General features: G+C 43.4%; 1 protein-coding gene across 2 annotated transcripts in view; it reads right to left on the reverse strand.

The window, feature by feature from the left end:
* Nucleotides 1–454: 454 nt before the first annotated feature.
* The window catches only part of PTCHD1 (patched domain containing 1), a 30,669-nt gene continuing 16,574 nt past the window's right edge, over nt 455–14,549 (reverse strand). For both annotated transcript variants that reach the window (XM_068687397.1, XM_068687407.1), the window contains one exon: nt 455–2,184. In XM_068687397.1, the coding sequence (XP_068543498.1) occupies nt 530–2,184 (1,655 nt within the window). In that variant the 3' untranslated portion in view covers nt 455–529. The remainder of the gene's footprint in view (nt 2,185–14,549) is intronic.

Genomic DNA, 14,549 nt, shown 5'->3' on the forward strand with positions numbered 1-14,549 from the left:
GAGGAAAGAAAAATTAAATGTGATGGCTAAGACCTATAAGAGCTGACTCACTGACTTGAGTTATTGCTGTGCAGAAAGTTTGTAAAGCCTTTACATCCAGCGAACACTTAGTGCTACTTCAGCCTTGACAGTTGACCTTTCAATCTGATGGGGTTTAGCAACAATAATTGCAGTATCTGCAGTACAGGCAATGCAGAAGACTGCTTAGGAACCCAACCTCTCTCATTAGGTCTTACATCATGTTCTAAAACTCAACCCCTCATTGCATGGGTATGCAAATTCTCTAATAATATCTGTTATAGGAGCTGATCAAGGTACAATACCCCCGCTCTTTTTTTTTTTTTTTTTTTTTTTGAAATTCTCCCATTGTTTTGGATATTCCTGGATTTAGTTTAGAGAGGGGAGGAGAAACCTCCAAACCCCTTTCTCTCCCCAGATACTGAGTCAGCACTGGTTTCTTTCTTTTTTTTTTTTTTTTTTTTTTTTTTTCTAAGTAAGACCTAGTGTAAAAAAGCAACAAACAAACAAGTTAGACTGTTGTAATTTGGTCAACCACTCGGGTGCTATCCATATCCACCATTTCAACACACTCTATTTCCTCACGGTTTTCAGGATTCTTCTTCTCTTTCCTCTTCTTCTTGGACGGTGGCAGGAAAGTCAATATCACAGGTAAAATGGCAAAGCAGTGAAAGAAGGTGACTAATGCTATTAAAAACAAGCACCTGAACAGTGTACGGGTCAGATTTGAAGGCACAGCTGCAAGAGGAATCAGACCAACAATATAGCAGAGGTAGCTCTGCAAAATAGCTACCCCATGCACTTCCAGGGCATTTTTCACCCATTTAGTTCTTGTGAATTCTTTGCCCAGGACAAAGGTTGATAACAGTGGAGCACAGTTGTCAATTGTGTAATTAATTCCGTAAATTAAGCACAACACAGAAATACAATCTAGTTCCACTTTCCACAAGGTCATAAAACCTATAACTCCAAACTCAACCGAGGCAACAGTTAGAGTGAGCCAGACATTGATCAGAGAGTCTGCCACCAGGAATGCAGAGAAGAAGAGCAGAAATAAAGCACTAATGCAGGAGTTTTGTAAGGGGGCTCCCACTGAAGAGGCATAACGATCCATGTACACAAATGATGGATTGAAAACGATGAATTTCACCTTGGAGGTGAGAGAGAGCTTCCTCAGGGTCTCCAGGAGGTCATAAAGTTCTTCCCTCTTGGTTTCCATTGTCTTGGCCACCAAGAACATCCTGGAGGCCACAACATCGACTTCATTGTTGTATTTCTTGGAAAAGATGATATCCTCTGAAAAATGGGCAAACTGAGGGGCCTTCAAGAAGGAGTTCCTCAACATATCAGTGAAATTTTTCTTGGGCAATCCGGTAGATATGTTGAGTTTCCTAAGGTAATTTAAGTAGCTCTCAAACCAAGATATCCTCACAAAGCCCTTGGTATACTCCAGCACGTCCTCCTGGACACTGGTGTTCCAGTACTCTATTGACTCGTAGATGTAGAACCCAATCACCGGGCTGTAGTTACTGAAATACTTCTGCTGGGCAGTAGTATACTCAATGGTCCGTGTGGCGGTCGCTACGATGTTGCTCAGGTCTGACCCTTCACTGACCTGCAGGTAGCCCATTAAGGCAAAGGAAATATAAACAAGGTAAAAGAGAACTACAAAAGGCTTGACATAAGTGTTTGTTATCCAGTCACAATAATAACGTTTAAGGAACCACACCAAAAGATGACTCTCATAGGTGTTCGTTTCCTCTGAATCTGTCGTGTCCTCGCTGAATCTGGCTGTCAGAAGAAACCTATACCATGCAGGCTTCTCTTGCAATACCTCTGGCTTTGGTACCTTTCTACAGAAGATACTATGCTGGTAGTTGTTTTCTATGTAGCCAGTAAACACCAGGCTGGAACCATAAAAGGAGAGTACATAGAGGTAGTTGAAGAAAATTGCAATACAGGAATTGCAGCAGAAAATCCTGGCTGCTTCAATGTTAGTGAAGGGACTGGCACCTATTCCAAAAGTGACCAGGTACATGGCAGTGGTGAGAGAAAACGAGAGCATGGAGTCTGCAAATACGGCTGCAGTCCTCTCTTTAACATGTTGGTCTTCTCTAGTTTTTCTCCAGGAGGACAACATTTCAAATGTCCCATATAACCCATGACCTACAATAGAGAACAAAGCAAGTGTTTAAAGTACTCAAATCAACACGTGGAATAACGTAACGTGGACATGCTAAAAGGCTCAAAGGAGACGTATCTGTCTTTTAACTGTTCTTGAAGTAAATGTCCTGCAGGAGAGAGAAAATATTACGGAGGTCTAAGCCACCGAAGCGCATTTGCTACCTGACTAGCAAACCTTATTGCCAGAGCTGGAGGAGAGTTCTGCTTCACTGACGCAGGGTTGATGGGTTAAAGAAAAAGTATTTTCTTTGGCTGGGTGTTTCATTTCAATATCTTGGAGTGCCTGTGATGGAAGATGCTTTGAAATTAGTTTTTCCTGGTGATGGGATCTGACCTGTGGTGGAAACAAAGAAATATGACCTTGAAGTGCCTATGTTGGAAGCAGAGTTTTAGTTGGCTGCTTTGTAGAAAGACTGCAAAAAAATGAAACCTTCATGTAAGCTGAACACTGTCAAGTAAATCAGTCACTGACTTCTGCACTTCCTATGCAATTTTTTTTTTTTTCAGGAAAAAGAAATCCTAGAAATGAAACAAACAAAAAAGCACAAATAGATTTTAGAGACACAGAATGGTAGAACTGAGACACAGAATAGTATGAAATTGCTTAAGGCATTGATTTTCTTACTTTAGCACATCTAAGGGTACATAAAACCAAATGCAGCTCTATTTCTCCTGGTGGTTCCCATATTTTGTAATTTAATTAACTCTTAAGATGAACATAACATTCATGAAAGGAAATAATGACCAACAGACCTGAAATCCTGTGTGTAACCCAAAAGTGCAGGTAAACTGGGAAAAGTGCATGATTTTAATCTCTGGTTGGCCATCCTCCTCTTCTGGTTTCTATTTTATGATCACTAACAGAGACGCATTCTGGGGATACAGACCTCTGCTCACTCTTAGTGGACCTGATCTGGGAATACAGTCATCAGGCAAGATATCAGATGAGAGTGGATGAGATGAAAGTAGGTTGAACTTCTACACTGAGGTGAAAGGAAAAATACAGTCTTTGTATCACAACCAGAATGTAAGGCTTTGATATTTTTCTCATGATACTTCACATCATGTTCATCTTTACTTAATAGATCCTTTCTATCTAATCCCATCCTCTTCTCTGCCTTCTAATTTCTCTTACTCCTCATTCTTTTGCTGTTTCTCCTGTCCTCCCCTCCTTACCTCTCCTGTCTGCTCTTGCATTATCTTCAGAAATTCTCAAAAGCCAGTCCACGGTGTTTTGCTCTTACCCACTCCCTGATAACATTAGATGAAATGATCAGAGTGGAATTACTTGACGATGACACTGAAGTGCAGTCACTGGACTGCTGAAGTTGGTGCTCCAGTCAGCCAGGGCAAGGTAATTCACAGATCTCCATTAGGATTTCAGGCTGTCTGCAGACTACCAAAATTGCTCTATCAGCTATGTTCTCTTCACGATTGATGATTATCACTTCTGCCACAAGGGCTACAAATACCAGTCAGGAACCCCCCAAATAAATGAAGCATTCTCAAGAACATGCCTTGTTTACTCTTAAGTTCCTCACATGGGCTAAATGTTTAATTCACTTGACAAAGTAACCCTTTTGTGGTCAGTGCCTTTTGTTTCCAATTCATTCTACCCCTCTTGCAAGGAATATCCTACCTACATTTTAATAGACGGCAGGCATGGTCACTCTGTTAATGCTGAAAAGAACAGGAATTGGGTATTTTATAGGGAATCCAAAATATAGAGCTCATAAGATGGGATAATAGGACAGCTGATGTTCTTCCTTATCACGGTCACCTAGTATTTAGAATAAGCAAGTCCGTGCTCTCATGCCTGGCAGATGTCATACCTGCACTGTCATTTGGAGTCATGGCACAGAACACAAGTGTCCAATTTGTAGCAGTGTCATGGTTCTGGTCTTGGTATGGCATTTGGCATTCATCTGAACTGTCCCAAACAATGTTTTACAGGGCCAGGTCAAGACTGTCAATTTGATAACTAGCACTGTGACCCCTCTCAAAACTAATGGGGAATACTGGATCTCCCCAGACATAAAATGAAACAAAAAGCACAATCAGTGACTGGCACCCCGTTGTTAATTATACTTCAAATAGTTATGTTCTAGGCTCAGAAGGGAAAGCTATTAAGCTTGCTTCCAGTGTGTTCTTTGTAAAGACAGGCTGACCTTTATTTAAATGTAACTGATCACTTGCCAAAGCAGGGAGTGAGAGGTTTAATCCATTTATGGCTCCCATAAGTCCTGCAGACAGGCTTGTCTGAGGGTTTCACATGGCATCATATGCATTAGCTTCTCGTGAGCAAAACAGTATAAAATGAGGTCATTGAATATTACAAATTACTTCCATCATGAGCTTTAGTTATAACATGTTTTTGCAAAACAACATTTCAGCATTAACAGGCTCCTGCCCAAAAATATTCAGATAGCTGCATTAATTTGGAAAGCCTTTGACTTTGCAATGAAAAAAAATATTAGAGCTAATTAAATCAGATGCTGAGCAGGACTTTTTAAGTCATAAGATTTTGCATAATGTCTGATAAGACTGACCCCTGATTAAACATGTTTTCTTTAAGGACGAAACAAAGAACGCTCTGGGACACCACTTCATCTTACATCTTCTTCGGGACTAACCTAAAATGGAATCTGATTTGGAGAACGTTTCAAGCAAAGGCACAAAGAGGCGTCCCCGCGTGTGCTCTACAAAGCCAACGGAAAAACAGTGAGATACCGTTCTATTTTAGGATCGGTCCCTTTTGTTGCTCCCTACGCGGTCTGTGTGCTGGGAATTGGTATTTTCCTTCGATTGTACAATCTCTGACTTGCCTGCCCATGTGTATAACAGCTATAGAACTGTAATTTACCTTTAGGAAGGCATGCCTGCATGACAAGCAAACTTGCATGCTTTTTGCATCAGCGGCACTACTGACCCAATCCAGTATGATAGGAGGAAAAAATGAAACCTGAACTTGTACACGAATTAGGCACGGCAGTCCGAAGATTAGCCTTGTTTAGCTAGAAGGGGATTTAACTAACTTAATTTACTCCTCTAGCTACTGATTACAAGCACAGCTTGGGGTGCCCATCTCCAGCGTTGTCTAACTTGCTGGTGCTTATACAGATCTCAGTCCCAGAGATTAGGGCAGATAGGTCTATCGAGGCATTTTGCAAGAATTTCTTTCACTCTCCTGTCATTTCCTTTTCTATTTTTTTGCGTGTCCTCAACTGATTTGCACCAATTACTTTTATTCCTCTTGCTAGTGCTGTGTCTAACCTATATAATATTAACCAGAAGGAGGCAATTTTTTCCTTGCAAATAAATTATGTAATTACTTTAACCGATTTTCCCTTTTTACTAGCGACTTAAGCCACAAATCTGTAATGATTTACAGCAATTTGTTCATTATTCACCATCACTCAGTAAATAACAAATATGAACTCAAACAGCTAATGGGCTATTGGAGATCTTTTGTTGTTGACATTTGCTATTATGATTCACTCGTTGTCCCCTACAGTCAGGCTGTACAACTATGCACTGAGAACAAGGAGTACAAAGAAAGACTTTTATTTTTATTATTTTTATTTTTATTATTTTTATTATTTTTATTATTTTTATTATTTTTATTATTTTTATTATTTTTATTATTATTTATTTTTAAATTAAAAGAGGTTCTTAATGGGCAAATGAAAATGTTAGGGCTATATGAGAAGGGTACTGGAGAAGAGGGGGACCAAATTCTTCTCCCCCCCCCCGCCATGTCTTGAATGACAGAAATTCTGGCTTTTTCAAAGAAAACACAGAGCATAGCTATTGCTATCTGTTATTTTGGAGGAGCTTAATTATTGCACATGCTGAGGTAGGCTATCTTTAATTTTAGAAACTAATAACAATAACAGTAATAAAACCAATAAATGATTCCTAGCTTAAATACTGTGCTTTTATGACTAACCTGAAAGTGCTATAAAAAGTTTCATTAGCCTCCTTCAGGATCAAGTTTTGCAATTACACACGCTCTACAAAATCAATGGAGAGCATGCATAAGAGAAAAAAAAAACAAAAAACAACTTATAGGGAGTTGCGAAAGCTAAGGCAAAAAATTCTGTTGCTTAGTATTATCATTGCTTATCTAATTTTAAACAGTACTTATGTGCAGGCACTGTGACCATTCCTTTTAGTACCATTTTAAAATATCGAAAAAAGAGATGCATCCTTTCACCTGCTAAGTGGTTGTTCAAGCAAGTGGCATCAGCAGCTGGGGTTTGAGGCTGGCTCGGTTGCTGCCTGCTGAATGGCAATACCGAAGCACTGAGGGGAGATGGGATTTATGGCATCCCAGAGCCTGTGGCAGAGCAGCGAAGCCACTTCCCCACCACTGCAGCCACAGCCCAGCTCTGTTCGCTTGCCTTAATTGCTTCCCTGAAACCCAGGCTGCTGCTAGCTTTCCTTCTGTTTCAAGGACATGTTCAGTTCTGCACTAAAAGTGAGGTTTTGGGGATTTGATCTTATCACAGGCAGAGGAAGGCTGTGTATTCAAATAGACTTTTTCAGTAAGAAAAAGTAAGGAGAATGACTGAGAATGAAGTTTTGGTTCCTTTTCTTGCAGTTTTAAGCATCCACAAAGCAACAGAATAACAGCACACTGTGGGACTCATCAGTTGTTCTTGCTCTTTGGAAGGTTGTGTGTGTGTGTGTGTGTTTGATACCTGAGCAAAACCTTCCCATCAACATTTCCCTTAAAGGCTCTGAAGTTGCATTCTTCCACGCTTCCTTTGGAAGGTGGCGTTTCATGGGCAATTAATTTCATTCATCTCATTTTAAGGCACTTGCACACAAAGCACGAATACTGATCGATCTCTGCCTTGCTTGGGCTGAATGCTGCACCAGTACGGATGGTGCCCACCACCTGCCGAATTCAGACTCACACAGCACTGGTGCAGGCAAACTGTCCTCCTGATGCTGCAGCCTGCTCCTTCCCCCTGCCTAGGCTCTGCTGCTCCTCACCACCCCACTGCTATCAAGTCGCCTGCTTCTGCAATGTCCCAACTAAAGGGACGATCAGGATTAGAAACATCCTCAACTTTTTTTTTTTTTAATTTATTTAATTTATTTATTTTATTTTTTAATTTTAAATCTGTTTTCCTGACACTGATGGCATGAAAGGCAGGCTGAAAATGGGAAGGAGTCATGGTAGGATGCATGGCTGTGTCCTCGTGATCTGGATCAGCAAAGCCTGACATAGAAGCAGGGTTGTTGCTGGGGTTAAGTCTGGATTTTGATTTAAGGTTTTTGCACATATTGCAATGGCTCCATCCTTGCAACACAATCGGTTCAGCTGGACGAATGAGGTCTCACTTAGGTTGATTTAAGTCTGAAATCACCCCAGTGAATGGAAGCACTTGTCTGCAAGAGGAATTTAGTGTGCAGTGAGGAAGTGTGTGAATTTACAGAGCACGAGCTATTTTACACCAGCTTTCTTTGTGGAAAGAAAGCACAAGAAAACCCGTGAAGGACAACTTGATTCACATTCAAAGTGGAGTGAAATATCACCCACGGAGACAAACGCTGGGTGAATTAACATGGAATAGCTAGGATGCTATAAATTCATATCCTGGCTTACTGAGGGCATAGCTAAGCTCTCAGAAACTGCACTTGTGCAAAATTAGTAAGACAGGAGATCAGCATCATACTGCAGGAATTGCCCTTTCCAAAATGATATCTGTAATAACATATGATATAATGAAGGTGCAATGAATTTTCCTAGCCTACAGTATTAAAAATAACAATGCATATCACTCAGCTATGTGATTGCTTTCCACAGTAATGTCAACAAAGAGGCTGAGACAATTTCCCTCTGCTGACTTATTTTTTTCCAGCTAGACCAGCAAGCTCACCAGCTCCCATTTTACAAAAAGCCAGGTGAAACTGCTAATCTGGACTCCCTGTGTCACAGGAGCTGTAACCAACCAGTTGCTGAGTAGATGGGTGACCTGCCTCATGCAGCCTCTCCTGGCAGGCACAATGTTACCTGGGAACACGCAGCAGCTTCTGAGTGCCGCTGAATTTGCAGGCAGACCGAGAGCATTTGCATCCAGCTGAAGCAAACATCTGGCTTCATACCACTGAAATAACCACCAAATCCAGACCTTCAGCATGCAAACAGAATCAGAAGCAAGACTAGTTCACGCTGCAGGTCTCACCAAGTTTATCACAATTTGGTGCCATGGGTTGAGCTGACCAGCTGAATTGTCAGCATGCTGCTGCAACAAACAGGAGTTATTCCAACCAAGGCCTAACTTAGTGCCCCCTGAATGGCACATTGCACATCTGGGCATCCTGAAGCACGCAGGCATGGCTGTCCCTAGCAGTCCTGCTGAGCAAAGAAAACACCCTGCATGTCTCACTTGCTTGTCCTTCGCTTGCCTGCATGTTTCTGGGGGCCCACTTCAGTGTAGAGTTACATCCTATAGGCCATTAATATCCTATAGGATACTAACGCACTATATGGGAGTCCTGTGATAACCATGTCCCCTGGCAGCACACAGTGTGTGTCTCAGGACACTTGTATTTGCAATTATTTTCTTAACGACTACTGCTTTTTACACCTATATTAATAAGGTGTGCTACACCTGCAGATGTTAACATCTGATTTGGGATTTTCCTCAAAAGAGAAGCATACTTTCTGAGATTAGATATATCAGTCTGCTGGGCATTTAGGCGTGATACCAGCAGACTGATTTCTGGGATCACTTCACATCTGCGTATTAGCCATTCCCCCTCAATTTCTGGGGCTGATCTCCCCAGCCACGCTTACAGCAGTAGCAGCCATCCCAGCCAGAAAGCCCCAAGCATGTCCTTGGCTTACTACCGGGACCACAAACGTGAGCATCTTGGTGTATTCACAGCAGACAAACACCTGCCTCGGACCCCTGAGAGATTGCCTATCCGTTCTGCTTTGTGCTGTATCTACTTGGCAGGGAACAAAGAGAAATGTTTAATACTAAGCTGGAAGTATCTGCTGTGTTTCACAGCCGTGGGTGGCTGCGCCCACGGGAGCACAGCAATGCAGAGATGTCCCCGCACACCATGCAGCACAGGCTGCCGCACGCAGAGATGAAATCTTCAGCTGGTGCTCAGCACTTTATGCTAGGAGACCACAGCGTTATTTTTAGTTTTAGATCCTGCAGAAAGACTCTGGGCTGCTAAGCCTGCGCTCAGCTTGCTCGATGCGTAGGCAGCAGAGCAGTGTGCGTCTTGCAGCCCAGCACAAGGTTTCTGCCTCGTTTGGGTCTCGTGCAGTGCCTCCCAGCACAGCGTAAAAGGGGCTAGCTTGCTCGTGACGCCCACACAGATCTGTGGCCCCACCTTCGTTCTGATCCCCGCTTGCTGGCAGCAAATGCCTGACATAATATCCCACCTTCTCTCTGCTTCTAAACATAACTCTTGGAAATGCAGCACAGGATTAGCTCTCTGCTCTTTTGTGAAGCAGCCTGTTTTGGTCAGGCTTCGCCCTTTCTGAATCACGCTTTCTCACTGTGTGCACATTTGCACAAAGGATACCCTGATGGAAAGAAAGCACCCTCACACTCTCTGTCTCGCTGTAAATACTCAGGACCAGTGATCCCTGGGGTACGTGACGTGTCCCACTTCTAAACTCCCCACCATCATCTTTCATCGCAGCAAACAAGCAACACTGGGCACATGTTTTAGAAACCAGTGCAATTCACACACTAATTTTAAGAGCATGCTCTATATAATACAATCGAAACTAAAATCATTCTAGATAGAAGCCCTTAACTCTGAAGAAACACACGTACACACAAGACAGATGTAGTTATTCCCATCATTTTTCTACCTATTAAGGGGAAAATAAACAAAGAGCAAAAGAATTTTTAATGACTAGAACTATGCCTCAGTATTCATAGTCCTCTTCTTGCCATGATCCCTAATCAGCAATGGCAGTAAGATCATTAGCCACTCTTTATTTTTGGAGTGTGTGCATTTTAAAGCTATTCATTATAAAAAGCAATCTTCTCACTTAATATTGCATTTTCAAATTATTTTTTTTTAAACCCCACCAAATCCAGCTCCAATCAATGATCTCTTAGTATAATGATTATATGGGTAATTCAGAAAGTACATGGTTAATCTTGAATCATACCATTGATTTCAATAGAGTTAAAAATACTGATTTAGACTTTGGGAAAGTGATTTTTTTTTTTCTTGGATCATCCTTTTTTAGCATTGAAAGAGTGTTATATTTGAGTTTTTGTTTTTACAGTTGTAGCAAGAATGTCAGATAAGCACTTTTTAGAAACAGAAATACATTTGAGAGAAAACTTGAGTGGCTTTTTTATTTTGAGAAAGATAAGCAAAGCAAGTTATGGTTCAAAATCTACTTTTAGATATAAAGTGAATATTTAATTCCACTTAAGAAAGGGTAAAGGCTTGTTTTGGCGTTTAAATAACAGGCTGTCAAGTCTGTTTAGACGTGTGACTTGCTTTCCTGCGTTTTCGTAAAAGACATGGCAAAAGTTAAAAGTCATATTTCACTCAGCGCAATGGAAGGAGCTGAGTGTCAGTGAAATCTGATGTTAGCTGTTGGAATATTTACATCTGTGAGGCATGCTCGTCTACGAAGTGCTTTGTTTGGCTGGGTGGAGGATGGCACAGGGAGGAGGACACAGGGCCACAGGGCATGCATGGGATGCCAGGACCACCCTCTGCACTGGGACGGCCGCTTGGAAGGGGGAAATCTGGCACTGGGGTAGCAAAGTAAAGACAGATGTAGCCAGTGAGATGGGCTTCAACCAAGACGAACAAACCTTGAACCTTGCTGGCCAAGGGGGTTGTCAGATGTGGAGTTAGGTGTTACGTGTTACTGGGCTTGTCTCACGTCTGACATGCTTAGAGTCATCATATCAGCAGGCAAAACTGCAACCCGATTTTCCCCATGAAGTGAGTTTTTGACAGATTTCACATGCACTGTGTTAAAAAAAAAAAAAAAAGCACAAAACAATTACTTAAAGGTAAATGAAAGCTACCTGCAACATATGAAAGGTTTACACTTACTGCGTTACAGAATAGCCAAGTGACAGGCCATACCTAGCAGCCACTGAAGGCAGAGTAAGATACAGTCAGTATATGGGGGGCAAAATCAGATTTTATAACTGTTTTACATTTCTAAGCCCACAAACCAGAATATCATTTGCTTCTAGGAGATTTTTCCTAGTGGAACTTAGCCCAGTGGAATTTGGATTAGTTGACTGCAATTCAAATTACCCTTTTCTGGTGAGAAAGCTGAAACCAAAACTCAGGCATAGTCTGAAATTCTCCTCTTTAGGCAATGTTTGCCATTGCTCTTACTCATAAGATACAGTTCAACCACATGTGAAACGCAATGCTCAAAATCTTGCAAAACTTCATTTAGAGCACATATGAAGTATTATTTTTACTGATAAAAAGAAAAAAAAAGGGTGGGGCAGAAAGAAAAACAATTACAAGTTCAGAACTCCGCCTGGGCCTTCCACCAAGCACCCAGATATAACTTATTCCAATTTAATTTAACTTAATCCATTTCCACCAGTGTCCTGCTCCAGCATGCAGAGGTCTCACCACCCAAAAATGGCAGCCCCCTGCCACATCTACCTCTTGGCTATCGCCTGCCTGGGAGTGTTGTTAATGAGAGACACTAAATGGGCACCACCTCTCTCACAACAAAGACCTGCAATGAAAAATCACATCAGCTTCTACTGACCTTCCCCAGGTCTCCATGGACCAGCCGAGCCTGGTATGAAAAACACACTGCAAATTTTTATAGTAAAAGGTTTATTATATTTTTTTTTTAACTGGGGAGCTTCAAATATATTTTCATGTATGAGGAAGGTGCTCTTGAGGGACTTCACTACTTGAAGCAGTGAAGGTCTCAGGATGTCAAAACCAGGCAAATTCAGTCTCTCTGACTGACAGGCCCTTCCATTAAACAAACACTGACTTCTCTCTAGTTAAAAGAATATGGACAGCAAAAGTATAACATCTTTCTGCTACTTTCTGCCTAAATAAATGCTCATTAAATGCACTGCATCCCCTGTAACACACTTCTCGTATGAAAGAAATGCATGTTGGAGCACCACCGATCCATAGGAAACACCCGACCTCATTCCATGCTTGCACAGAACATGGTTTCAGCATTAAACTGTTCTCTGGACTGACTTCTAAATACAGTGCCTCTTTTCCTGAGTCACTGATGCTCTCCTGAAGCCAAGGAGCACGTACGTGTATGAGAACGTCACTGAGGTTTGAGGTGATGAAGGGGGAACATGGATGCAGGGGGCTGTGCCACCTTCACACTTGGCTGGCCTCACGTGCAGATCTTCCACTGCAGGGGGAAGTATTGGTGTGACGGTGTTTTAGACACCCCAACACCAGGTGTATCTTAAGCCTATTTCCCTCCTGTGCCTGAGTGGTTTCTTGGTGATTGGGTTCCTCAGTGGATTTGGGGTGACACATCCGTCAGGAGGAGAACTGGAGCGAGAGAGACCGGCAGGTGGAGGAGGTGGTTGATCAGCTCGCCTCGGGTGGAAAGTGGGGACTTTGGTGAGAGGACTGTGGTAGGCTGAGGAGCGGGGTGACCTGGTGGCCTACTTCTGCTCTTCCCCTCCAGGGACAGAAACGGCAGGTGGTGTCTGAGGGTCTGCAGGAGACGCGTGACTGCTTAGAGGAGTGAGGCGGGGACCGAGGAGAGGAGAGCAAAAGGAGAGGAGAAAGGAACAGCTAGGAAAGCTGCATGCCTGGGAATCTACTCAGAGTAGATAAAACCAGATAATTTTGTTGGTTTATTTATACAAGGGGAATAAAAGGAAGAAAACACAAATTGATTAGTTGTAAAATCGAGCTGTGCAGGATTGAATTGGGAAAGCCGAGCAGATGTAGTGACAAAAAAAAACACAAAAACACAACAGTACACTTCCAGGGCATTCCTGGGGAACTGTTCGAGAGCCAAGGATGCCATTGAAGAATATCAGGGAAAGGGTCGGGGCAAAGGGCACAGCTGTGGCTGAGGAGAAAAAGATGAAGCTTGGAGGGACCAAAACACCCTGAGAGCTGTGCAGGGATGAGGGAGGAAATGCTACGCCTGCAACAGGAAGATGGGTGAGATTTACTGCAGAGGGCTGCCCCAAAATGCAATGGGACACACAGCAGGAGAAAGGTTTGGAGGGCAGTGCAGGGTGAGGAACTAGCTGAGGAACACGTCTCTTCTTGGCAGGCAGGGACAGGAAAGGCAGGAGTGAGAGAGCTCAGCATGGGGAATAAAGACAAGAGAGGCTCGATACGCTTCACATTTTTATTAGCTGACAACAGAAAAATGGGTGGAAAAGTGCTATACAAAGTCAAACATCCATGTGTCTGTTACCTTTACGTGTGGACTGAAGGGCACCTGGGAGACCTGTGCAGGAGCTGTTGCTTTCTCTTTGTAACCTTCTATATGTAACTGGTGTTGACACTTTGGTTTTATTGAATATAGCAAACACTTGGGTGCTTGATAGGGGAGATAATGAACGCTTTTAGGACTTCCAATCTGGCACACATCTCAATTCCCTACTAGCACATTCTTCCCAAAATCTGAAGGAGTGGGGCTGGCACTTTACAAGCTGCACGGGGAGCTTGAGCCCTGCTATCCTGAGCACCCTCATTCCCTTGGGGTCTCCAAGCTGGCTGCCGGCTGCTTGGTTCAGCAGCTTGCTGCCTTCACAATTCTAACCCCGCAGCCCTCACACCTGCCTAGCACTCCGTGTTGCTCCCACCCTCAAGCACGGGGAACTATCGGGTACCTCCCAAAGCATCAGGCACTGCTGGCATCTTCCTCCTGCCCCTGGGCACCCTCCCACTGAATATCGGGGTGCTGCTGCCATGCTGCAAGAGCTGCCGCGGGTGCTGCGATGCGGCAGCGTGGGACGAGGGCCGTGGTAAGCATCCGTTCCTATTTTGTCGGGTTTCGCACCAGGCTCGCTACTCTTCTTTCAGTTTACAGCAAGCTGCAAGCTCAAGCTGCTCCCCTAGCTGCTAAATGCGCTTCCCGTGCCAGCGTAACCAGCAGTGTGCTTTCGGACCCCGGGCTAAATATAAGCGCATGGAGCTGGCCCCGCGTCTCTGCCCGTATCTGGCAGCACCTCGCAGCCACCGTCACTCTACAGAGCCCGTCCCTGCCACCGACTTGGCAGCCGGCAAGAGCCGCATCTCCCCCAGCGAGCTGCAGGAGCGTCTGAAGGGACAGGGAACAGATTGTGAGCTCTCTCCTAAGCACAGAGGGCAGCGCTGGGATTTGCTGCTCAACACCTATGTCGAATGCT

Source organism: Anas acuta, chromosome 1 (genome assembly GCF_963932015.1).
Source record: "Anas acuta chromosome 1, bAnaAcu1.1, whole genome shotgun sequence".
NCBI classification, from domain to species: Eukaryota; Metazoa; Chordata; class Aves; order Anseriformes; family Anatidae; genus Anas; species Anas acuta.